The 26,075-nt window shown below is 50.7% G+C and overlaps 7 protein-coding genes across 7 annotated transcripts; 2 read left to right on the top strand and 5 right to left on the bottom strand.

The window, feature by feature from the left end:
- Positions 1–1,446: 1,446 nt before the first annotated feature.
- On the top strand, positions 1,447–2,328 carry CkaCkLH20_00541 (uncharacterized protein; the record flags this gene model as incomplete). Its single annotated transcript, XM_038883261.1, has 4 exons — positions 1,447–1,549; positions 1,602–2,058; positions 2,104–2,206; positions 2,260–2,328. The coding sequence occupies 4 exons, from the start codon at positions 1,447–1,449 to the stop codon at positions 2,326–2,328; spliced, it is 732 nt and encodes a 243-aa protein (XP_038751966.1).
- Positions 2,329–3,721: 1,393 nt separating this feature from the next.
- Positions 3,722–8,671, bottom strand: CkaCkLH20_00540 (uncharacterized protein; the record flags this gene model as incomplete). The annotated part of the gene is made up of 3 exons (XM_038883260.1): positions 3,722–3,992; positions 6,393–7,445; positions 7,503–8,671. 3 exons carry the CDS (start codon positions 8,669–8,671, stop codon positions 3,722–3,724), a joined length of 2,493 nt encoding a protein of 830 aa, XP_038751965.1.
- A 2,069-nt stretch (positions 8,672–10,740) lies between these two features.
- CkaCkLH20_00539 (uncharacterized protein) lies at positions 10,741–12,704 on the top strand (the record flags this gene model as incomplete). Its single annotated transcript, XM_038883259.1, has 2 exons — positions 10,741–11,070; positions 12,606–12,704. The coding sequence occupies 2 exons, from the start codon at positions 10,741–10,743 to the stop codon at positions 12,702–12,704; spliced, it is 429 nt and encodes a 142-aa protein (XP_038751964.1).
- Positions 12,705–16,788: 4,084 nt separating this feature from the next.
- Positions 16,789–18,598, bottom strand: CkaCkLH20_00538 (beta-lactamase; the record flags this gene model as incomplete). The annotated part of the gene is made up of 3 exons (XM_038883258.1): positions 16,789–17,891; positions 17,947–18,009; positions 18,058–18,598. 3 exons carry the CDS (start codon positions 18,596–18,598, stop codon positions 16,789–16,791), a joined length of 1,707 nt encoding a protein of 568 aa, XP_038751963.1.
- Positions 18,599–19,335: 737 nt separating this feature from the next.
- On the bottom strand, positions 19,336–21,034 carry CkaCkLH20_00537 (uncharacterized protein; the record flags this gene model as incomplete). The annotated part of the gene is made up of 2 exons (XM_038883257.1): positions 19,336–20,756; positions 20,818–21,034. 2 exons carry the CDS (start codon positions 21,032–21,034, stop codon positions 19,336–19,338), a joined length of 1,638 nt encoding a protein of 545 aa, XP_038751962.1.
- A 780-nt stretch (positions 21,035–21,814) lies between these two features.
- On the bottom strand, positions 21,815–23,627 carry CkaCkLH20_00536 (nadh oxidase; the record flags this gene model as incomplete). The annotated part of the gene is made up of 2 exons (XM_038883256.1): positions 21,815–22,873; positions 22,929–23,627. The coding sequence occupies 2 exons, from the start codon at positions 23,625–23,627 to the stop codon at positions 21,815–21,817; spliced, it is 1,758 nt and encodes a 585-aa protein (XP_038751961.1).
- An 820-nt stretch (positions 23,628–24,447) lies between these two features.
- CkaCkLH20_00535 (nadh oxidase) lies at positions 24,448–25,929 on the bottom strand (the record flags this gene model as incomplete). Its single annotated transcript, XM_038883255.1, has 3 exons — positions 24,448–25,361; positions 25,417–25,676; positions 25,736–25,929. 3 exons carry the CDS (start codon positions 25,927–25,929, stop codon positions 24,448–24,450), a joined length of 1,368 nt encoding a protein of 455 aa, XP_038751960.1.
- Positions 25,930–26,075: the final 146 nt, after the last annotated feature.

The raw sequence follows: 26,075 nt of genomic DNA, 5'->3' as shown, positions 1-26,075 counted from the left end.
AATTCATTGGTACCACGGAGACATAATCTTACAAGTTACCAGCGGTAACTTTGGGTTTTCTTTTCCGATTTGATTTCGATCCGATCGTTGCCAAGTCGGGCTAGACCGAAGAAAACAGGATCACGGATATTTCTGGGCTGAAAAATGACTAGGCTCAGGACGGGAAAAATAAAAATAAACAACGGTGCACCCGTCGAGCTGAATGGAACTTGAAAGCGGCGTATGTAGCAAATACAAACATCTCTACCACTGTTTCTCCAGTTGCGATCACGAATCATTCTAAGTCATATTACATGCGAACACATCACACCCAGTGGTTGTTTACCGGCTTACAAGGTAGATTACTTATAGACTCATGACGACGATGAGGAGAAATTGGGAGATCCATCCATGGACAATTAGGCACTTCCTCGCCGGATCAGATATTCATGCCGTCAACTGTTGAAAATAAAGTCCTCTTCATGGCAACTTTCAAGTCTTGATCAAGGAAGAAGTGAAGACATCATGCAATTGCCCCGGCTTTGATCGCCAATCGCCCCGCATTATCGGGCTGGGGAGCTGATGCATCACTGGAGTCTTGGCGTAAGCACGCGCAGGCAGCAATCAAGCTTTCCACGCCGCCTACGCCGCTGCAGGGAAGAATTCTTAGCAGCCTCCAGCGCTGCTGCACAAAATCACTGAAAGTCTGGCACCATTTTTTGGGCTTAACTGACGAAGTTGGGTGCAGTTCGGCTTCTCGTGGTGTCAGTGATTTTGATGTATTCGTGCTAGATCTTGCTTCTTGCGTAAGGTACATCACAAATGAAAATCTCAGAAACTTGGTGTCTATTTCTAACGCTGGAAACTGAAGCTGTTCGTTCAATTGTTGCCATTTTATGGGGTGAAGAGGCAACTGCCACCAGCACCTGGGCTGAGTGATTCAATGTAACCAAGCGAACCGGCCAATCATGACCTGTTAGGATTATCATTTATTAATAGTCTCGACAACTTCTTCCAGCAAACTAAGTAGTTGACAGTTGACTACGTCGATCAGCAAGGCTTGCTCAAGTCTCCGGCCATTAATGAGCCGACTTAAACGTTCCATGTTGTCGCCTAGTCAATCGAAGCACAGCCGCGAGATGACATCGAGTGTTTCCACCAGGCCCCATTCCCAAGGCTGAGATCGGTGCGCCGGCGACATAGGCTTACTGTTCGCGATAGTATCACCGCAGGCCATTCATAGCTTGAATGTTAGAGTAATAAAAAATCAAGCACTCTTTCTAGTATAAAAGAGCCGTCAGGAACCAGCTTTCTGATCCATTCCATCATCAGCATCCGCAACAACAATCATCACAACAACAATACCATTCGCAATCGCAGCAACAACAGCCCAACACTCGCAACCAAAGCTTCAACAACACACTCCAACAAAAAACACCACTAACAACACAATTCACCTCTTTCACCATGGTTCAATTGTCTACTCTTCTCCTCGCTACCACCGCCTGCCTCAGCGCTGCGGCTCCTCACAATGCTCCGTGGAAGTCCATCGTCTCTCGCGGTGCTCCTAGTAGGCCTGGACCACATTCATCTCAAATATCTCATACTGACAAACATCGCAGCCCCTGGAACTGAGCTCACTCTGACCAAGACCACCAACAACATGGACGCAGGCAGCTTCGAGGAGAACGGCGGCGACATCAAGTTCAAGGTCGGCGACAAGATCGGAGAAGGCAGCGCTGGCAGAATCTACACCATCAACTGCGACGGCAACGCCGCTTGCAACGAGCTGGGCCGAGTCGTTCTCAAGAACTACATCGACAAGGAGCAGGCCAAGGATGAGCGCAACCATCTTGCCAAGATCGGCGAGCTCAAGGCAGTCAAGAACATCGACGGGGAGGAGTACACGCTCTTGAAGCAGTGGGACGGCGTCAACCTCTCGAAGCTGCCGACTTACGTGAAGCTGAACGAGAACAAGGAAGACAACTACGACGCGATCGTCGAGTTTGTCGACCAAGCCATCAAGATGATTGCCGACGACGCAAAGGCCTACATCAAGAACAACCACATCTTCCATAAGTAAGTTATATCTGCTCTATGATACACATTTGCTGACCAGTTTAGCGACATCAACGATGCCAATGTTTTGCTGCAGGAGAGCGACGGCAAAATCACCTCTGCTAAGCTCATTGACTGGGACAAGGCCACAATCTTTGATGCCGACTCTGTATGATATGGGCTCCTTCTTCTTCTAGGGGCTTTACGCTAACATTCATCTAGGTCGAGGATGCCACTGGTGAGGTTGAGGACGTGGTCAACACGGCTTTCGAGAGACTCAAGCCCGAGTAAGCGGATCTACTCTCAGGACCTGAAAGCCTGAAACAATCCCAGCGAATCTCCTCAACAGTACAGGGCATGATGTTGCATCTACAAGTTCTGCCTTACTCTGAATTTTGCATTGGGGGGTTTGGTTGTATTGAAGCATGGGCTGGTCTTTCGTACGCGCTGTTTTGTTCGTTGCATTTGCTGCATTTTCTTGGTCTCTCATTCATATCACGCAACCCTAGGGTTTGGAAGGTGTCCAAAGTCTGTTTTCTCATTCGTCGCATCTCAAATTCTCTTAGATCTAAAACTCAATAGAACTTTCTTTTATCCACGTCTCCCTAAACGCCTTCCTCCAAGTCAAAATTCTTATTATTGTGTGTCAAGTTCTCTGACAGGTTCGGAAACCCTCTCAGAAGTCGGAACATAAACACTCGTGGGGGTTCTTCGTATCAGGATTGATGGCGTAGGCAAGGTCCTTAGAACGGCTCGACAACACCTACAGGTTTGAAACTAGCGGAAGGCCGGGCCCACTCCGTCGGGGGACGGACGGCGGGCAGCTGGAGTGGGTCCGGAATAGACCGTGGCGGCCGCACCGTAAGCACTTTACCTACCTACCTAATCAAAGAAAGCCATGGAGCAATTCAAAATGCAACGGACCATTCTTGCAAGAGCAAGACATGGCCAATGGAAGCGGATACCCCTTCTCGCTTGCATTCTCCGGCTTATCTTCTTGCAATGGGTACTTAGGAGGTACATCGCCCAAGTGGATCCTTGGGCCAGATTTCACAAAGAGCACAGGTGTGCTCTTTACGTTGAGCACGCGAGCGAAGCTCCCATGCCGTGTCGCAACGGAATGGCACGATCTGTCATGATAGCCGAGATCGGAATGAGTTTTTCCAGAGGCTGGACCGGTCTTGTGGGACCAGGCTATGCGCTGTGAAACATGACAGATAAGGGACGTCAAACAATGTCAGTCAGAGTTGCAGCATTTGCAGACCGCTCAGAGATAAGCCAGCATCGCCGGCATAGATCGTCTGAGAACACTCAATGGACCAGGGGTTGAATTCATAATGATGTAGTATAATCAATTTTGGTACGAAGCTTGTTGTACGAGCAAATACGTTGCTCTCTCTGTTGTGCCCCAAACGGATTTCACGAGGTTATGTAAAGAACTCAGGAGCATAGAATCTGGGGCGTTTTCGTGGAAATATGCAAGTTGAAATATCCCAAAACACGTCGCCTTTCTCAAAGTTCCGTCCACATCATTTCCCCGCTCTTGGTATCAGAGCTTCCTAGGTATGATTGAAGACTAATGCGCGGACCTCGATGCTTTTCCGGGGTTTTGCATTTCGCGGCGCTAGCGGATGCTGGAAAGACACGTGCGGGCAACCTGCAACTCAGTTGAGTCCAATGATTTTCATATGAAGAAACACAAAAGAATATGGGTCTCACGTTGAGCCTTTGTGCCCGAGTCTGAGTCAAACATTTTGATCAGCAACGCTTCTTCCGGTCGCTGCTCGCCGAGGTAGTACCACTTATGGCCTTCGCGATGATGCGCATAGAGGGTGGAGCCCTTGAACTTCCTGCGAACATGGTCGCACTCGATGAGATCCTCGTCGAGGACGGACGTGGAGTCACAGCATGCCAACGGATAGTCTTGGACCGGGTCTTCAATGGGTCGCCAGACACTAGTTCAGTCTGGTCAGTTTGAGCGGCGTCGAGGACGGAGGACGATGGCAATGGACGCACTTTATGACCCTTACCCTTCCTTGCAATAACAACCCGGCTTCGTTTGGAAAGTGAAGAATGACTCGGTGTAGCACCCCTTCTGGGCTTTGATCTGAAAGAGCTTTTGAGCGTCCTTCGGACTTGACTAATCGTGATGCATCGGTGTAAGACTCACCCACGTGTACCGTTGGTGACGGTCGAAGCCACGTCGTCAAGTCGTTCATGTCCAACTGCCCATCCTGTTCACGAGGTGAACTGGCATCTCGTAACTTCAATCAAATCACACAAAGTCAGCACAAGAGTCGTTCTCGAAGAAACGTAACTAAGGCTTACCCTCCAATCAAAGATGAAGACTCTATCGCAGCCATCTCCCAGCCCTTTGAGAAGTCCCTCGATCTCGGGTAAATATACTTTCTCGACCAACTCTCGGCTTCTGAATAGTTGGGAGTCGAAATTCTTTGGTAGTGTTTGTATTTGGAATCCATGTAAGTCTAGCGAGAACTCATTGATCCGCTCGCGAATGTCAACGAAGGTTTGCTTTTTTGTTTCGAATGCAAGATTGCTTGAACGAGCGTCCTGGTCGCGTTCATGGATGGGGACGAAGAGCTGAAAGGGCTTCTCTCGCTGGTAGAGTGGCAGCCTCTGCAGATAGTCGACGTTGGCTTCGACGTTTCCACATGCCATTTTCGATAAGGTTTAGCGGTGTAAGGTAATGGCAGGTTGCTGGCGCTCCAACCCCCAGTTTGGCGGAGTATTGAGAAGAAATTGCGCATCCTTTATCGTGTTCCTCGGAAAGGAATGCACCAAGGCTAGCGCGTGGTGCGACAAATTTGCTCTGAGCCCGAAGTACTTTGAAGGTACTTCACACCAAGCGACCTGGCAGGGATTATAATCCTGGCCCAACCCCGACTCCTTCCGATGCGCAGGCTTTCAAATACTGTCTGTAGTCTACATCTCGTCAAGCCCAAGCGAAAAGAAGGCTGACTCTCGGCGTCATCAGTCAAACCTTTCCGCCCAAGTCCGCCTCGTCAAAACCTCTTCCTACTGCTGGTGATCGCCGCCATGGGCCAACAAGTTGCCGAGCAGAACACTAGCCCTTCATCTCAGGATCCGGAACCGAAACAGCACAGCTCTCTCCCAGCTTGGGCTGTCGCTGCCACGAAAAGTTCAAAACACCTATCCCAGCCTTGGAAAATACATTACGGAACGGAACCCGACGACCCAAACTTTGCCGCTGAGAAAGACCTCGTCGCTTACTGCGATCGGAGGTTGAAGGTGTCCTACAGTGAGGGTTCGATTGCTGCATAGCACGGGCTGTTCCCGTAAGATTTGCCCCATCCTGGCACCATAACCTGCTACCTCCTTTGACGACCACGCCTCGAATATGGATTGGAACTCATTATATACCATAACTCTAGGACCTGGAATACGTAGAGACAAAAACCACGTTTTGGAAGAACGGTACGACTGCTGCATCTCTTCGCTCCACCTCACCACGTTCGACGACATTATCCAATTTGGTCACCATTTGCCAGAGGACGGCCAGCTACAGCAGACTCAACCTTTGGTTTTACATTACGTTATCCGGAGAGACCTTCTCACTGGAATCCTTACTATAACCTATTTCATTTATAGTACTGTCTTCGGCAGCGAGGGAGTGCAAAGAGCAGTTGGTCTTTTGGCATCCAACTGGGGAAATGGAATATCCTATGCACATAGAGCAGTCTTGTTACCAACAGAATTGGCCGAACTAAAGGTGTCAAGTGTTTGTATATATTTTCATCGTATAAAAGAACAAGTATTCCACACCCTGTAGCTTTCCGACTTTGTTCAGTCAACCTAATAGCGTTTACTCACACGCCTCGTAGCACCTAAGGATTCAAAGATAATATACGATCACTTGCACTCCCACAAAAGACCTCTCTCTACTTAATTAGATGGCAGATGAGCCTGTAGATGCTTGAGAAGCGTCGTCCCAGTGTAGCGCCCGAGCAAGGTGGGCTGCAAGTCATCAAGAATCATCAGCTCGTCGTCTGAGCCCTGCACGCATTTCGCCGCATAACTCCTGTACTTCTTCAAGACCTTCCTGGCTTCTGTCTTGAGCTCCTGCGCTTTCTCGCCTTCTGTATTTTGTTCGTCGTAGAGTATTGCAAGAAATAGCTGTGCCCGAGCAAGACCTACAACAGACCACCGTGCGTTCGTTGCGCAATCGACGCATTCTTTCATGTAAATACTGTAAGAAGATCCCAAGACTTGGTCAGCAAAGTTTCCGAGTCACAAAGCGAGAACATTTGTTTCTTCCAGCGAAGTAGCGGGAAAGGTGAAGGGGAAGAGGGAGAGGGGGGGCGTTGTGCACTTACGTAGCTTCCTCCACGTTACCCAGGTGGTAGTACATGGCCCCAACAGCATAGAGACTGAGAATGAAGTTCGCATCGTACTTCCCGTCAATATCCACCCTGGCTTGCAACGTTTCGAGATGCAAATCCAACGCCTGCTGGCGATCTCCCACTTGGAGATAGATACATGCCAATAAGAACAGTCGGCGGTACCACTGAGCCTTCTTCCCGGAGAACTTTAGAGTCAGGTCGAGGCAATCTTTCACCGAACGAATGGCCTCATCCATCTTCCCCTGAAACATCAAGACGATGCTGTAGTTACCATAGAATTTGGAATTCTCGAACGGGTTGTCGGACTCCGGTCCCCATGTTTTGTAGCGCTCGAAACATTTCCGCATTTCCTCGCCTGCCTCGTCGAACTTGTGGTCGTTCAACAAGCACAGAGCGTAATCAGAGATGGCGTTCATGTACAGCACGTCAGTGTCGTGGTCGTCTGGACGCTGCCGGGAGATGACCTCGCGGATGCGGCGAGCTTCGAGTAGGTGACGTCCGCCTTCTACGCGCTCCTCGCAGCTCATCTCGAGCCTCAAGAGCCCCAGCATACAGTTTATATCTGCGCGGAGCTTTGAGTCTCGATCGTACTGAATTGAGTCGAGGAGACTGACCGCAGTCTCCAGCATTGTCTGTCCGTTGTAGAGAGTACCACGCCTTGACCAGATATGAAAGCCCGCGTCATAGAAGAGTTTCACCAGTTCAAGCTTCTTCACACCCGCAAGAGACTCAATCCTATCCTTCTCTCGGCAGAATGTTTGGTGAAAACTCTCGATGTGAGGCATGTATGCCTGACAAGCTCCCCAATTTGATGGATTGGGGACCTGCTGGTGATCGGCCCGTGGGAACCTCTTTCGCAGAAGACGAAATGTCTTGCGAAAGGCATCGGCGATGCTATAGTCGTCCATGTCTACCATAATCTTCTCCTGGAGTATTCTGTGAATAGAGTATTCAATCTCTCCAGTGGGTGTCTCCTTCCAGGAAATAAGCCTGCGACTACTCAGCTTATTGATCATTCGTTTGTAGCTAAAATTGTAAACATCAGTAAATAACTCAACATTAGTTTCGCAGCATCACACTTACCTCAAGACTTCTGAGGCGTTCAAGAAATCTAGGTAGTCCTCTTCGTGATCACCGACCAGCAGACTCTTCGGTATCTTATCTGCATTCAGAAAAGACATGATATTGAGCAGTTTTCGACTGTTGCTCGGAACCTCACGGATTCCAATATCCCACAAGGAATCAACAGTGTTATCGACGCTGCTGCCAAGGACGTTGCCTGTCTTGCCCGGTTTCTTGCTTCTTGACTCCTTTTCATCCCACATCTCGAGGAAATCTCCAAGACTGCATCCGGACTCTTTCACATACCCAACCACCATGCTGATGGCCAAAGGAAGGCCATTCAACATACTGATGGTCTTTGCCGCGAGCTCATAATCTTCATCTTCATGAAGATCCTCAATCCGAACGCGCGGATGAATGGAGGTGAGAAGAAACTCTCGTCCGTGATCTACAGACAAGGGTCCCAGTTGTACATGACTTTGGCGGAGCCAGTTTGGTGCAGCCCGGAAGGGATTCTCTTTGGTAGTGATGAGAACAGATCCTTTGCTTAACATTAAGGCCTTGGTGATATACGGGCTGATGTCAGTCCAGGTGGTAGCGTTGTCAAGTATAAGCAACCATCTTTTTTCTAATTTCATCAGATGCTCTCTTACGCGGAAGATGATGCTGTTGTCATCCTGTCCACCATCGCGGCTTAGGTCAAGAGCCTCGGCTATCGTGGCATATTTATCGGCAAGGAGGCCCGGTGCTTCAGCCTCCACCCAAAAGACGTAAGAGTACTCATCGCCGAAGCGGTATGCGTATTGAATTGCTGTAGCTGTCTTCCCGATTCCCGAAACACCGGTGAGAAGGCATATTCGAGCTGCCGAGGACAGAAGTTCGTCGATGCTGTGGAGGTCCTGGTCTCTGCCGGCGAAGTTCTTGTTCTGGATAGGCAGGTTGTGCTGCTTGGTCTTGGAGGTTTCCGGCTGCCTCTCGAAGTATCTATTTACCGCATCGGCGGCTGCATTACTCAAATTTATTTTGTCGTTCTTGTCGAAATCAACAAAATTCTGAGTTGCTGGCTGGGCAAAGGTGTCTTCGTCTGAGAGGAAGTCCCTGAGAACCATGTTGCGATTCTGTTCGTCTTCCTGATTGTTTCCTGTCGGGGACTCGTATTCATGGGCAGTTTCAATGGCAAACCTTTCCATGTGGTTTCCTAGGTGGTTCTCCAATTCTTCTATGTTCCTGCAAGCTGCGTGACATAGAGCGCACTCTAAGGACGCACTGACGGTATGGGACAGTCGTCTGCAGCTTTCAGCGAACAGGGAAAGGTCTCGCGGTAAACTGATATCGATGTGTGTCATCCTCAAGTGGTCTTCAAAGTCGCCCTCGTCGTTGAATTCCCTCGCACACAACGCACACATCCACACCGGCATTGTGCGATGAAAATCCAGCTCGTGCCGAAACCATTCCTCTCTTGAGGCAAATTGAACATCCCTACAACGCGGATCGCTGAGGGTACAGATATATGGTTTCATATCTTGGTAGAAGTGACTGGACCACTCAGAAGGATTCATCACAGTTCCAACTGCGAGAGGAAGTTCGAAATGACAGTAAGGGCAATCGAACTGGTCGGCACCTAGCTGATCAAGGTCTACCGGAGGATTTGGTACCTCAGGGCGAGGGACAATTTGTGTCTGGGATGATCCTCCGAGTGACGTGGTTGAGTATTGATCAGCCATTGCGGTTCTCGACCAAACCGTGTCGATGTGTGAGCGGATGGTGGACATTTCGTCGTCAGAATCAGGACGATGAAAGCTGTCGATTGTCGAACCCTTGAATCGTGAGGTCCAGTGTACTTGACGGGTTGGAGATCGTGACACAGTAGCAGTTTTGCTGGAGTTCAGCTTTCTCAGTTTGCCGTGCGCGATTAGCATCGCGTTTCTGGTGAGCCATCGACTTTGAGCGAGGCGATCCAAAAGATCAGCATCAGCCGAGGGAAACATCTCCGCAGCCGCCTCTCTGTATGAATCAAAGGCATGTTGTTGAAGCGTTGCATCTGGTAGTTCTTGCTTCTCGAAGGGGCTTCTAAGGACCGGCAGGAGGTGCACCAGGTTGTAAACGATGTCAAACGCTTCGTGAAGCCATGGTTCTGGGCCAAAGTCCACATAACTTTCAGCGTCGCTTTGAATGGTATCGCCTTCATCTGGAGATCTGGACAATGCTAGACCGCCCGGTTCTCCGTTCTCAGGCTCTCCAAGAGGTACCGCCAATATTGCTGCTTGAGATTTAGAAATGCTTACAACTCAAGCATTGGGCTTGGACTTACCCTGGCTCAGTGTCCAGCTCAGATTGCGTAAGAGACGTATAGTCTGCTCTACGAGGAAGTGCGAACTCTTTAATGTGTAGTCAAGAGTGCGAGAAGACGCCCCACTGTCGTCGTCCCACAGGTCGAATCTACGCCAGCACTTTTCGACGAGATATCGAAGACGGCTGGGGGAAAGGGCATCCGAAAGCTGAACGAATGCCTGTTGACAGTCTTCGAACTCTGCCGCGATGCGACCTTTTTCTCTGAAAGCTTGACTCTGGAGTCGCCTTTGGGCCCTATCATTTCCGTCGGGAATCATTTTCGGTGCTTGCTCGAATTGCGGACAGATCGCGCACGAGAAGAAACATCCACAACGGCAACCCGAATCATTGAAAAGGCCTGAGCAGCCGGACATGAAGACTGACTGAAATTTGGGAAACCTCCGCTGCAAAGAAATCCTGTCGCTCCCCACGCCACCAGTAATGATCGGTTCCAGGCGAGCCGATGAGGTTCCCCGCGTCCCCCCATTCCCGGCGCCGGTATGTGGATGACGGAACGGACGGGGGATGGTGTGGGAGGCCTGTCATCTGACATGTATTGCTGTTTCTGACCAATGAAAGAATTGAAAGCAATCAGGAAGTTCGCTAGTGTGATGCATCATGCAAGTCGTCAGCCTTCAACGGGGCGGAAAATTGCACATTGTGTGCAAGGCGGTAGCGACCCCGCAGAATGACTGGTTGGCAGAGAAATGACGGTAATAGAGGCTTCTCCTCTTCCGCATCATGCCTCACTCGACACGTTCAAACGATCTGTTCAGCACACATCCGTGGGCAGCCGTCATGACCAGGGAGGTCTTGGCCACGACATGAATAGTTCGTCTGCTGTCCTCTCCCCGCATCTATCCATCTCCAGCTCCATACTTTCAACCAGGCATCTTCTGGGGCTTCGACTCTATTGTGGATAGCCAACATGGCGGATATCAGTCCCATTATTACTACGCTAGGAGTCTTTCCTCAGGTCATTGATGCTGCCGAAAAGTACAAGACTGCGGAGCCTGATCTTGAATCTCGTGGGATAGCGAGAGGCATCGCCAACGAGAACGCACAATTCGAGCAAACCACACAAAGACTCCAGTATCCAACACAGTTATCTTCCTCGCACGACTACAATTTTGTCGTATCACAACTAGAGGCAAATTTCGGTGCGAAGAGTACCGCGCAGATACTCGACGACTTGAACACCCTGACCGCTCAGCTTCACAGTCTGAAGGCTGAGCTCGTCAATACCGGGCGAGGAAAGGTATGTCCTAATGCCAAGAACCTCTCGAGAAATTGATTCGAATCGCTCACATGCGTGCAGGAGGTATTGGACAAAATCAGAGGGAAAGTCCCAACTTTGGTCAGCAGTAGCGACAAAAAACCAAGAACACGGCTCCAGGTGCGACTTGATGCGGTTTCCAAAACAAATCAACTTCTGGCTACTCGACTTTCATTCGGACAGACCCAACTATCCCATGAATTTTGGCTGCCAAATGTGTCCAGCGTCTGCCAACGTATTGCAGAATTTTCTCAGAGGGCGACGATCAGCTTCAACCTGCTAAACGAAAAGTACACATGCCACTGTCAAGAGTCCCATATTGTGTATCTTCAATGTCCAGATATCACTGTGAGCCCCGTTGCGGATCACCTTTCTGCTTCAGACAGCGCTCAACCGCTCAATTTCATCATTCAACCTAGGGAGAATACCACACAACAGGACAGGCTCTGCTCATTCATAGCCGGACAGGACAAGCAGTATAGCGCTTCATCAGTTCTTCCCCTGCAAGATTGGATGCGTCTTCATGGCCCTGACCTTGACCGGAAAAGGCGTATAGAGCTTAGTTTGCAGCTCAGTCTTGCCGTCTTACAACTATTTTCCACCCCTTGGATTGATCAGTCGTGGACTTGGGACGACTGGGGGATCATTCCCGACAGCTTGTCGCATAGACTCGAAGGACGATTACTCTTCCGTCGTAAGTTCGGCTCTTCCGCTGCGCAACGCGAACATCTATCAGCTACTCCAACCGCTTTATCTATCTTGTCCCGGGAGCCTGTTCTATCCAAACTAGGACTCTGTTTAATAGAGCTAGCATATGGACAAACTCTCTCAGAGATTCGGCGAGAGCGTCTCGGCAAGAATAACGCATGCTACGGTGATGACGCGCTGGACTGCGACTCGATAGGTTTCGTCGCAGCGAAGCAACTTCTCACTTCCCAAAGAATCCGAATTCAGATTGGAGAAGAGTTTGAACACGCGGTCAGAGCTTGTATACTTCAGCAATTTAGGAGAGGGAAGAATGCCGATCTTACTGAGCTGGACCACAATGATCCCCTCTTCTTGCACAACGCAACGGTGTCGATTATCTCGCCTCTCCAGTCCCAAGTGGAGAAGCATATTCGGTACGTCTAGCCAGTATTACTGCGACTGAACCTTTCTAAACGATTCTAGATCGACACATCGAGGTGTTGCTCCGGTAAACAGAGCTTCCAACAAACTGCTAAGCTCTCGCGAGCCGGCCGACCGCCAGGCCTTCATGCAGTCATCAACACCGGGTTTCCTGACACAGACCAGGACTGAGTCTCTGGTGGATGGACCGGGGTCTGTGGACACTCAAACATTATCTTCACGGATGGACCAAGGCAACAGAGAAGTCGCGCAATCTCGGCTTCGACATCTACAAACGGATCAAAGAGCCAGTGCGTCAAGTCAAGCTTTGCCTCCAGCAGTCTCCGTTGAAGCAAGCATTGAGTCTTTGAACAGCTCAGCTTCGAAGTCTGACGAAATTCGTCGCGCAGAAGTGGAAAGGTCACGTCAACCACAACAAGACCCTGCTGCCCAGCCCGATATTGAAGGACAAGGTCCACGACCACCTTCTCCGAGTGAACAGTCCCTAGAAGAATCAGAATGGGTCTTTGGGTCGGTGACAGAAACGATAAACTCCAAACAGGCATGGGCAGCAGACGTTCTCGATGCACCACCGGAGATGGCGGGTCGCCCATTGAATCCTTTTCTATCCCGTATCAAACGTATTGTCCTGCGTGTCATTCTTCATCAATTTCATGCCTGTGAAGAACGACGGCACGGCATGGGCAGTGAAACGGGAGGATCTTCCGCTCCACATAGGGTCAGGCGGCCTGCGAAACGAACAAGGGCTCAGTCTGATCAAGGTGATACTCCGGATGAGTATGCAAATGAAGACGACGAGACTCGAGACAACGGAGGCCACAAGAGGCCACAAGCAGGTACCGACGATGGCGACTCCAACAGCTTAACTCTGGCCTGTCCCTTTTTCAAGAAGGACCCCCGGCAGTACGGCTCTTGCTCAGGGAAGAAGCTTAGCCGCATTCGTGATGTCAAGCAGCATTTGAGCAGAAGGCATTCAATGCCCATTTACTGTGCAATCTGCTATCAGACCTTCTCTGACGAGGTCGCTAGGGATGCCCACACTGCGGAGATGAGATGTCAGCGGGGGAGTGTCCCTCAGCCGGAGGGCATCAATCAGAGACAACAAGCCGAGCTTCGAAAGAGGGTACCGAGACAGCTATCAACCAAAGCCCAGTGGGATGGTATCTTCAAACTTCTCTTCCCTGACCACCAACTACCGTCAACTCCCTACATCGATGCCAACCACTTTGCGAGCGCTATGGCGTATCAGGAGTTCGTCATGACCCGGGGAGTCGATATTCTGAACAACACACTGACGCAAAGTGGTACAATTACCTGGCATGTTCCTCCTGGTTCCCATCGCGATGACTTTCAGAGACAGATTCTACGGGAAGGCCTTGAGGCCATCTCCGACGCGTGGAGGTCCCAAGATGAAATCCCGGCGGACATAGATGCAGCCAGTTCGAGCTCTGTAGTTCATACTGGCACCCAGTCCTCAATCGGAGAGTCATCAGGGTATGCCCCTAGTCACCCGGTCTCTGAAACATGGTCATTCGATAATCATCAACACCACATGTTTAACAACTTTCATGGTATGACTATGGGCAGTATAGAAAGGATTCTGGGCGATGATATGGGCGAGATTCAAAACCTTGTCTCTGAGGCAGAGGCTTCACATATTTACCTGGGCTGGCAGCATGGTGGTTACACGGACAACCAGAACAACAACTACATGAGCAGACAATGATGATACAGAATGAACAGTTGGTCAAAATAAGAGGCATTCCAAGGAGTAAGGGTAACTCTTTGCGCATATGCGCCTAGGTTACGGGACACATCACACAAGCAACACTGCACTGCATTGATTTAACGGATCATTTGATTCAAGTATGTCGGTAACTACCTGAGAAGCACTTTTTGAGTTACAATTACATCGAAACCACCTTGACAAGGAGAAGTTATTTTCTTGATGGCCCTGGCGCTCATGAACGTTATTTCTGCGGGATAGGGTTATGATTCGGAAAGGACATGAAGCAAGACATTTCACCAAGTACTGTCTGAAATCCAGTCACAATTTCGTGTCTATTATCAGGTCAACCAGGCAGGAATTGTTCGTTTGGATTCAATATTCTGCAGTCGGCCCGATTCAATAGCTTCGAACCACGCTCTTCAAGATGCAGTCGGCCTTACCTTCAGGTTACGTATTGGCTCCATGTAGAGGAAGATGACGCTCCAGGAGACTGTTTGATTACATCTTACCGTTTTCCAACCTGGGCCAATTCTTCCAATTGGATGCATTAGAAGATCAACTCCAGTTCAGAGTGCGCATGTCTTCTTCGCCGGGTGAGGCGTACAATGCAAAGGCTGCACACACTACTGCGTGTATCAATCTGATTAGTCGCTGTGCTATCATTGACTTTCAAGGGTGTAGACAAGAAGAACCCTAAAAGGGTCTTAGCACAAAAGTCTAATATGTTTGGTTCATGTTTGCCGAATAATTTGCCAAACGCAGAGCTCGAGGTGAGTCATTAAGGAGGGGGAGTCGTAAGCTAGTTGCGCACAGCCTGATGCTGACCACCAACTCATTCTGACCCCCACGCTGTCAGATTTTGGCTTAACATATGAAAAGCAAGGCGTGGGCTTGATACTATCACTACATTCACAAAGTCTTCAAGTGAGATTTATTGGCTGAGATAAGTGTATTATGTAAAGCACCATCACGGGCATGTGACGCCGCTGGGACATGTGTCCGGTTAGTGGTTTCTTCCGCTATACGGATTGTAGGAGCAGCATTCATACAATTAATGTATCATTCTGATCGATATTATTTCCTACTTCATATACGTTGGTCCGGTCTCGGCCCTGTGTTTTCGAGAGTAATGTTGCTGTGCGTGAACACGAGCTCGTCATTGTAGCTTCTTTCTTGGACCTTGAGTCCTTCAGGGCGGTTGACTTCTCAGGTCTTCTCAGGTCCAACTTTGGACATTTTTCGGACTTTCATAAGTGTTAGCAGAAACCTAAGTACAAAACTACCAAAGCCATAAGCTGCCACCGCCCCTCTCTACACAAACGTAGCTCTAACCACCATCATATGAACAACACTACAGTTATCATAGCGGTAGTTTTCGCGTTTACCTTTTATACGTTCGAGCTCACTACGTTTCAAATTTTCTATGAGAATTTAGAAACTTCAAGGTCCTTCAATCCTACTTCAAAACCTTTACCATGCAGTTTCGAAGTAGGAGGTAAAGGGGTTTATCTGAACCTTGGAATGTACAACGTTTCGTGATTGAAGTGGTGTTACGCCAACGTGATGTTTCATATTAAAATTTATAACTGAGAATCTCGCTTAATAGTTATGCATTCGGTAGTTTTTTTCCTGCTCCCTTTTTTTTCTCTTTCCTCGATGTGCAATCGGTCCACTTTTCATCATGAAGCTCAGAGATGTTAGGGGAATGGCAGTCACAAAAGTCCTTCCTGGCGGTTTCCTAATCCCAAGAAGGGGAAGGCTGATGGCCCATCCTTCATAAGCTTACGCCAAGGACACAAGCGCAAGCGAAAGAAACAGACACACACATCATTTGTCAGCAGCCGTTCCTGCATAAGACTCTAGTGTCGGACAAACATGATGAGACAGGCCGCTTACCTTCTGACACATCATCATCCCACATATCATTGAGGGACTCCACGAAAACAATGAGCAAAGAGGCCCATACATGTCAGCTTGAACCGGAAGCGGCTGAGGGGTCACTTGCCGTAACGGATGAGCTTCCATCTCCTCGGATGCTTTCCGAAGCCTCGAATCTTGAAGTCCTGGACCGAGACGGCAAGCCGCATGCTTTCAAAAGCCTCTATGACGGACCCGAGACAGCCTCGAGAGTAGTTTTTATCTTCATAAGGCACTTCTTCTGCGGAGTAAGTCAAGGCTATGACAAGCTGAAAGGTTGCTGATCGTTGTAGGCATGTCAAGCATACGTCCAACTCATATCATCCACCCTCACGCCCGAGGTGCTCTCTTCCCATCGGGTTCCTACCTCAATCATCATCATCGGTTGCGGATCTCCATCTCTCATTGACGAGTACGCTGAGATAACCAGCTGCCCATTCCCGATATACACGGATCACTCTGAAAAGCTCCTCGACGCTCTTGGCATGGCGCCAACGTTCGCGGTCGGAGATAGAACCGCATATTCCCCCCAACGGTGGGTTTTCCACTTCGCGAGAGGAATTTATAATTTGGTGGTGAACTTGCCCTCGGGCAGATTTCTGGAGGCGGGAAATCCCCAGCGTGTTGGCGGGGAGTTTGTGTTCGAGGGACGCCACAGCGAGAAGGCTGTGAGCTGGTGCCATCGCATGAGGAATCATCGGGATCACACTGAGGTAGCGGAACTCTGTAGAGTTTTGGGGTTGAAGGAGGATGGGATACACCAAGCAAAGTAAGCTTTTGGCCGCAAGCACTCGGTAGGTTCTTGGATGAGCTATTGTCTATCAATGATGCCACTTGCATTGAACAGAACATGCATTCTCTCAATGAAGTAGTCTGAAAAACCAGTCAATTAATTATAAAACAACATACAGAAGAACGCCGTCTTATCATTCAACCCTCTTAAACGTGACCTGACCAAGAATGAAGTCCTTGTACTCAACACAGGTCAACTTCCCGTCCTCAATCGTGAAGATTAACTCGTCCGAAGTATCCAAGAAGCCAACATTCAGCCAAGAGTGCTGATCGTCGAACAATCCTCCAGCGCCACCTTCTGATGCGGCCCGGGGATAAGGTGTGGTAGTAACCGAGCGGTAAGTCGTCCTAAAAGTACCCTTCGTATTGTACAGCGCGGATAGAGATCGAGTATTGGAGTACAGCCCGGTTGGGTACAGACGAAGCGACTTGGATTCATCCGTTGGCATGACAAGGGTGCCTTCAAGGTACATGGAGCCGATGCCCAAGCCCGGGTGGTCGTCGTCGAAGGTCAGGGTAACGTTGCTGCCCTCGGATGCTTCGAAGAAACCTGCCAGATTTCGCTCCGTATTCTCCGCGGCGGCGGCCTCGGCGGCTGGGATGAACAGTTCGCCGAGAGCGTTGCGGATCGGCCAGCGGGCGTCGGTGGCGCTGTCGCCGCCCACTAAAATGGAGAACCCGATGCCGTGGTCAGGGGATAAGGCGAAGATGCAGGTGTAGTCTCCGGTACCCCCGGCTTTGGTATAAAGGTCGGAGATGCGAGTGACATTCGAACCGTGTGACACGGGAATCGCCAAACGGGAGATCTCCCACGGCGCGCCGACGAGCTCTACTAGAGAGCCGGTGCTGCTGAGAGGTTTCATCCAGCTGGATGTCTCAGCGGCGGAGAGAATCTCAGAGTTCAGAATGGAAAGTCCGAGAGCACGGAGGTCGGCTGCGTTGGAGTATACGCCACCAGATCCCTGGGCATAGGGCAGGGGTTGGCCCCAAGATGAATCATTGGAATGGAGGAGGAAGCGGTTGTTTGCGTTCACGTCTGGACCTTCAGGCGCAGTGACTGACGTGCCGTTCAGTCCTAGGGGTTTCAAGACCGTATCCCGAAGCGCATCGCCGTAAGTCTGCCCTGAGAGACGAGCGAGGACTTGACCAAGAAGGCTGTAGCCTCCATCGGAATAAAGAGCGCTGCGGTATGGAGAGATCGTGGGGTGTTTGAAGTCTCGCATATAGGCGAAAAGGTCTGATCGTGGTATTAGTTGATTCATATAACATATAATTGGAAACAGCTGATTTACCTTGAGCCGTGAGATTGCCTAGCCTTGCCGCGTCGGTGACATTGAACCTTGGGTCGACAGCCACTGTTCTCTTGTCAGTATCACCTGCGCTACTTCAAGTTGAATACCCACCAACTGCTCCGCCAGACCCAGCTTGATGAGATGCCAGCGCACCGACGGTGATATCTTCCCAGCGAACATTGCTGAGCGGGTCACCAGACGAGTTGCCCAAGAGCTCAGGGATATACCTCGTCACGGGGTGACTGAAGACTTCGATGCCGGCTGCGGCAATGAGTGCGTAGGCAGTAAAGAGTTTGGAAACACTCCCTGTGCGCTGAACCGTCTCATCGTCGAGGTTTCCCTTCGTCAGACCTTTCTTTCCTTCTTCGCCGACATGGTAGTAACTGTAGAGCGACTTGTTCGTCGCAGCCGAAAATACGTCGACGGAGAAGACGAGTTCGAGATCGGTCTTGTTCAGGGCACCACTCTCGAAGAGAGCGTCAATTACCGCGGGGAAGGACTCGGAGGCGTTGCGAATGTACTGAGAATCGGTAGGGTCGAAGTTGGAGAGGAAGGATGGGCCGATGAGTGGAACTTCTGCAGCCGGTGGTGCAATTGCTCCAACAGCAACGGATGCTGAGGCCAGGAGACCGAGCGACGAAGTGTAACGCATTTGGGATATGATGTTTCTTATTTCAGTGGATGTACAAGAAGGGCGCAGAAGATGCTGTTGAGAAGACTCTGTATGTGAGAATGTGAGCCCACAGGGCTGCATTTATAAGTTTTCACGATGTTCATCTCGCGATGACACAGGTATAGTTGGACGTCATCGTTGTTGTCTCTGGCCCCAAGCCAGGTCTTTAATTTCAATGGAATTGACTTATTTGGGAACATTCTTGTTACTCTACGGGATGATCAACCTGGCTTAGCCCTATGGCGAATGGCTAGGGCTGACATGCGTTGCCAAGGACTCGAATTGACCCAAAACGGAAAAAGGATGTAGTTGTGAATTCTAGGGCAGCTCCTTCCAGTAAGATTGGGAAGCAATCCCACATGGCCTCAGCGACTTTCTTGCGTCGCCCAGTCCGGGCGTTCAACGCTGGTTGACGCCAATAATTTTAGGAAACGGCAAGTTCGATATTCTCCGCCTAAGACACCGCAGTAACCCATCTTGTAAACTTTCCCAAAGTCACCTGGCATCGTGACATGCGGTAGGAAGAGCTGTGCTTCTGAGTATGACGCATAAGAGGCGCAGCTAGGGACCAAAGTAAGTACGACGCGACTCGCGCAGCCTGTCGGATTTGGATGGGCTGCACTCAGAAATCAGGTTTCTGATCAAGCTTGACGCCAACAACGACGCGCAGGAATATTACGAATGAAATGTGATATTGGATAGCTAAGTAACTACACTCATGCATCTGCAACTCGGATGCTATTGATGTCCGTCCCACTTGCAAGCTGAGACTTGGAAGGCATCTTTCCTTGTGCCATCAGCTCAGCTGACACAACCATGGCCGGATCTTTACCCATGGAAGCCATAGCAACAACTGTCTCGCCGTTCGTGTAGAACGCCACAAAGCTCGACTCCTCAACGCTTCCCTGGATCACCACGTCGTCCCAGCCGCCGATGGTATTTCCGCAGTATCGCAGCTGCGCGCCCAGAGCAGACCAGAATACGGGGATGAATCGCTGGGGCTGAGCTGAGGAACTGATGATGTTGTTTGCAACAACGCGACCCGCGTTCTGAGCGACGTTCCAGTGCTCAATTCGTACGTACCGTCCGTCACCGCCAGGTCCGTGGTAAGGGTACGAGGCAATGTCTCCAATGGCGTAGACGTCCTTCAGACCGGTGACAAGGAAGCTCTCGTCCGTCTTGATGGAGCCATCCTGCTCAAGTCGGATGACCTTGTTTTCCTTCAGGAACTCGGTCGCAGGAGCGACACCGACACCCAAAATGACCAAATCAGCCTCAAGTTTGGTGCCATCCTTGAGGTGCACCGCGCCGACCTTGGAAGGATCCGAACCTGACGGTTCGGCCTTCTCTACGCCCGCGTTCATATGGAACTTGACACCATTCTTCTCCAAGTTCTTCTGGATACCGGCGCCAACCTTTTCCCCGAGAACCCTCTCGAGAGGAACCTTCTCCATACCAATGACGGTCACCGAGTTGTCCTTGGCTGTGGCATTGGCGACCTCCATGCCGATGAAGGATGATCCGACAATAACGATCTTCTTTCCCTTGTCGCCGATGGCCTTGACGATTTTCTGCGTGTCGTGTGCCGTCCTCAATGTGAAGATGTTTCCAAGAACCTTGAAGCCCTGGAGAGGCAGGACTCTCGGGGTGCCACCTGTTGCCAGGATGAGCTTGCTGTAGCTGAGCTTCTTCCCGTCACTCGTTGACACTTTGCGATCGGAGAAGTCAACATCGACTACTTCATCCTGAACCCACTCGACCGAGCCAGTCTCATACCAAGCCTTGTCCCTCCATTGCAGTGTTTCAACGTCTGTCAACAGGGCTTTGGACAGCTTCGTGCGGTCGATGGGGAAGTACCCTTCGGAAGAGATGACGGTCAGCGGGCCTTCGTAGCCGCCATTGCGCAAACCTTCGACTGCTCCCAAGGCACCTGATCCTCCTCCGACAACGATAACCTTCTCTGTCTGGCTTTCGCTAACGGAATTGCACTTGAAGTTAGGCTTCCGTCGGCCGCCCTTGATGGCAGATTCCTCGCCGGAGACGTAGACCGCGCCGTCGCGTTCGGTAACGTTGAAAACTGGTAGAGCGTCGAGAGCGGGGGCGTCTTCAACATCGCCGGTCTTTGCATTGAAGCATGCTGCAAAAGAAGACGGGTCAGAAATTGAACGGAACTGGCGAGATACGGGGCGGGTATATACCTCCGTGCCATGGGCAAGTCAACCGGCCAGACGAGGTCAGGACTCCCTTGACGAGGGGAGCGCCATAATGAGTACACTTGGGACCGACGGCCTGGACTTTGCCGCCGACGTTGACGAGCAGCACCTTGGCTCCCTCAATGCCCTCGACCTCGACCTCCTGCTTGTCGCCAGGCTGGAGTGAGAGCGAGGAGATGGACTTGAGCTTGTACTCGGCCATGGCTCGAACGCTTTGTGAGAACGATCTCGTTGGATTTGTGTTGCGAAATAAGGGAGAGACTTGCGTTTGCCGGAATAATCGCAGAGCGCGCATGAGAAAGGTGTAAGAAGGCAAAGAAGAAGTCCTGAGGGAGCGGAGACAATGCAAGCTTAGGTAGGATTAGGATGAGGGGGTGACAGAAGGTCGGTGAACCGCGTGGGAGTCCTCAATTGGGCGAATCGGTGACGTGACTTCAGACCTGCAGCAAGAGGCCTGGTCTGTTCTCGTTCAGGTGCAATGCGAAGTGCGGACGAAGCAGGGAGCAGGGGGCAAGGAGGTTTACAGGAGGTCATCAACTTCGTGCATGGAAACTTCGGACAGAGCACACAGGACTTGGGCAATCCTCAATGGACATAGATAAGGAAGAGAGCAAGAGCCCCTCAGTCTGGCGTGACTGAAGGCGCCGGCAATGACGACATGACAATTGTGCTTTTACGGCAGAGCGTCAATGCTTCCGTAGCTATGACGGGGGAGCTTCCATGACCGCTTGGAAATTGGTGCGCTCTAATTGGCAGTTTATAAGCTTTGTCCCCGCTGTGGAGACACCCGGCGTCGCCCCATGTTATGCTCCGCTTCCCCACGTTCGGCGACGGAAGCTAGCCCGGTCCCGATTACCGATGTGGAGCTCCGTCAGTGAAATTGCTCAGTAGTGTAGGGCCGGCTCCTGCAATACATCAACCTTTTAGCTGGTATTCAATGCATTTGTACTCCTTTTCTATTCTTGATGATCTCTCTTTCCATCTAATAGTACCTCAGCCCAGTAGGCATACCCGCTTCGCCAACGTCGGCCTGCAACCCTTCCAGGTTGCTCAAGTTCCATGTTGCTGAGAACATCGAGCCCGGCGTGAGGTTTGACGTCAGCGCTCCTTCTATGTCTGTTGCTTCCATTCCTTGCAGGAAGTCCACGTCCTCTTCCACTTGCGTTCCGAACGGTAAGTCGGTATCCCTCACTTCCGTTACCGTCGCCGCAGCCTGCTTTTCTCGCCTCAATGCGTTGGCCTCTTCCACTGCCTCCATCGCACGCCGGTGCAGCTCCTTTACAACTGCGTGCATTCGGTGCAAAGTCTCTTGCTTATGCACAGAGAGCATCTGTTCGAAAAGCTGAAGCGCCTGGTTGGCTAGCTCATTGTCAGCCGCCACAAGCTGGTGGTCTGGCCAGACGAACATGTTCGCCAGGATGATGATCAGACCGGAGAGATGTGCGCATGAGTTGGACCAGATACTGCAATCAGTCTTTGGCGAATCGGCAAATAGCCTCATACAGCTGCGGCTCAGCTCGACACACTTAGCCCATCCTTGCGGCAGAGGAGGGTTCTGCTTGCCGCAAGGTGAGGGTGCTGCATCCAAATCTTGCATCAATGATCGGCTGTACAAGCTGACCTTTTTGACCCAGTCCGCGTTATCTGAATACACGCCGTGCGTCATGGTCACAGCCATGAAATGCGTGTGGTAAAGTAGCGACATGTGCACCACGGGCAGCGGATCGAGGCATCTCAGTGCTGAGTCCATTTGGAACTCGGGAGGTAAGCTGAGACGCCAATTCTCCAGCATATTCTCGAGTCTCATAACCCTCATCTGCCGATCTTGGGGTGAGATCTTTCGTGACCTGGTGCTGTAGAGCTGGTCGTAGACCTTGCCGGAAATGTGGCTGAGCTCGACTCGTGCGCGGAAGTAGTTGAATTTGCTGCCATTTGTCGCGCACATGATCCCTGCTCCGTCGTCCGGATTATGTTCCGGCAAAGGCAAGTCTATATCGATATCCATTTGGAATGAAGGCGTCGTTGACTTGAGACTAATGTCCTACCAGAAGTAAACGTTAGTATTACATAAAACGACACGACAGAATAACACTCACCTTGTCCAAGGTGTATGTCATCCAGAATAGCCTCGTTCTCTGTCGAGCAATATCAGGAGAGAATGATTGTAACGATTCTTTATCATGGAGGTGCATGCGATGGGCCAAGCGAACGGCCGTTCCTATGAGAACCGATGCAGGCTTTGGTTCTCTCGTTCCAAGGAATAATACAACCATGCCCAGCAGAACCTGGAGGCCTAGAAGATCCTCTTCTCGTGTGACCAATTCTGACACGACTGACTGTACGTTTCGCATGTGGTGCTGTACTTTTTGATCGTCGACCAAGGCGTCCAGGTTTCCAGGCTGCTTGAGAGCACACCGATATCCAAGTGCCATTGCGATATTGACAGCGGCCCAAACAGCCGTTGACTGCGGAGAAGACGGCACGTACCAATTGGAAAGCATGCGCATGAACGTTGGCTGGTCGAAAAGCGGCATAATGGTGTTGTAGTTGCTGAAGAATTCGTCAACAACGGGAACTATCTCCTGCAGCGGCGGTAATTTGAGCCTCTCCGATTCCTGGACGCATTCGCTTGGGCTTTCGCTGCTGGATGTGCATTCCATGAAATCCAGGCTCTCTGATGAGTTGTCATTTTGGGGGCGAGTGTCGGCTACATTGGACGCTACTGGGTCCTCTGGTGAGGTGTGACTGCTGGTTCGACTGGTGGCGTCAAGGGCTTGCTGCAACTGCTGTTCCATCCTTGCAAGGCGACTTTCTAATTCAGAGACCTTCGTTGACCTAGGTTACGGTCAGTTCAATTCCTAGTTATTGTAAATAACTTGTGGCACTTACTCGCCTGTGCCATTTTGTGCAGTTGGTTGTGGCCGCTCCTTTGCTGGCGGCGCTCTCCGTCTAACAGTAGTCGTTCTGCAGTCTGACTTGTACAGCAAACAGTTCGAGCATGCTGGCTTGAGCATGTCACATTTAATCTTTTTGATAAAGCACAAGTCGCAGGCTGAATCTGTTAGCTTCTCTGACTGAGCCTGGTGAGGTGCTGTCTCACCTTTACGACGTTGTGAGGAGGTCTCCATGTTGGCTGAGCTTCTTCTCGCTGTCCCTTCAGTCGACTTGGGCACAAAATGAAATATACTCCAGAAAGAGAAGCAGACCTGGGGATTAAGATCCACAGATTTGTTCTGGGCCAGGATTGCTTTAACCGTTCATGTTGCCATGCAGTTGATGGGGTATGTGGGTGGAACAAAGCGCAGGCTTACAAATCGAAGCTGATCGGTGAGATTGAGGATGCCCCAGCAGCCCCAGTCAAGCCACCCTAAAAATGAACGCATCCCAGCCCACCTGGGCTGGAAATCCTTCCTCTAAGATAACTGCCTAGTCATCTATCTTGACTAATCCTCTAAGGCTTATCTTGTTTCCTCACCGAAATTCACCGAAACTGAATCTCGACTTACACGCATCGTTTCATCAACTCAAAGAAATTTATTCCATCTACGTCTATACATAAATAGAAAATCTAAACGTTTAACTGTCTCTCAAAAGTAGCAAAAAGTCTCGTCGGATCTACGCAGCTGCAGTTACCCCGTAAGGTTGAACCTTTCCCGAAAAGTCTACACCTCCATGGTGTTCAAGCTTGTCGCCATCGGCAATCAAGTCCTGGACCCAAGCCTGCATGTCCGAAGCAAAAGTCTCCACTGACTTAGGGTCGCTTGAGTCAAATGGCTCCCGGCCCTTAGACACCTGGCGCATTTGGGCCCCAGATACCAAGTGTCCGAAACCGAAATCGTCCTCGATCATCTGCACCGGACGAATTGCGCCTGCCACACGCCCTTCCAGAATGTCGGGAACAATTCGGAACTCCTGAGCGGCGGGTCGTCCCAGAGCAACGCCATCAACGATGTCAAGTGCGTCAACCATTGCCCCGACAGTCCTCATACCGCCCACGATGTATGCCTTGGTCTTGCGAGAGTTTCGGTCCCCGAGACCAGTGACGACCGTCTCAGCGAATTCGAGGAAGAAACCCTCCCGCTTGCGAGTGGACTCCTTTTCGTATGTCAAGCCCAGTGCCTCGTAGGTGCCTCCAGAGAGCTCGAGGAAATCGAAACCCAGCTCGGCCAAGGATGCACACAGCTCGCGAGCCTCATCGGGCGTCACGCCCCCATCTTGGAACTCCACGCTGTTGAGCTTCGCAGAGAGGATGAAATCCGGGGATGTCCGCGCCCGGATGGCCCTGGCGATATCGGAAATCAGGCGGGTGCGGTTTTCCAGCGTTTGAACACCGTACTCATCCGTTCGTTGGTTTGTCGTGCGCGACAAGAACTGCGCGATGAGATAGCCGTGAGCAGCATGTAGCTGAATTCCGTCGAAGCCGGCTTTGTCCAGATACTCCGCTGCGTGAGCGAAACCTTCGATCACGCGGTCGATATCCTCCTTGGAGGCTTCGCGGGGTTTGGCGAATTCCATGCCCATCTTTGGCTCTGCCATACCGTTTCATTAGTCCAAATTCTTGAGTTGGAGTGTGAGTAGACAAACCAAGAGGAACAGCAGAGGCTGAAATGGGGTTAGGTTGAATCTTCTTCTGCACCTGTCGTCCTGAGTGGGTGACTTGGCCCAGCATCAGACTTCCGTGGGCCTTGCCGGCCGCAGCGACGGCCTTGAATCCTTCGAAACGTTCGCCCTTGGGCTCACACTCGGGTGTGATGATCATATCGCCGATGCCACTCATGTAGTCAAACTCGATGTCAATGTTACCCGTGACAACCACGCCGAAGTTGTTCGGGCCTTCACCCCATCTGTGTTGAAATCATTCAGCTCTAGATTCTTTGCAATATTTGCCTTTCGAGTGACTTACCGACGATAAACCTCGACGAGCTCGGGTGTGGGAACGCCTCTCTTGGAAGGGTCGCTGCCACTCCAAGTTGCGAGGTTCTCGGCCATGGCACTCTTGAGAAAGCGGTTCTTTGCTGTCTTTCCGGAGAAGGGAAAACTCAGAGGCTGGGCCAAAGGCTCGGGGTTGACAGCTTTGCTTTCATAGCGGACAGGCATCTTGACGGTGGAGATGGTGAAATTTGATATATGCAATGGCTGTGTGTAGAAGCTGTTGAGGTAAATGATCGTGATATGAGAAAGAGAAAAGGTGTTTTGGAAGGCGTAAGAGACCATATATATACTCATAAGTGTTCTGCTGTAAA

The sequence above is a fragment of the Colletotrichum karsti genome (genome assembly GCF_011947395.1).
Source record: "Colletotrichum karsti strain CkLH20 chromosome Unknown Scaffold1, whole genome shotgun sequence".
Lineage (NCBI taxonomy): Eukaryota > Fungi > Ascomycota > Sordariomycetes > Glomerellales > Glomerellaceae > Colletotrichum > Colletotrichum karsti.
Note: the sequence above shows the minus strand (reverse complement) of the source record. Positions and strands in the feature narration are given on the sequence as shown.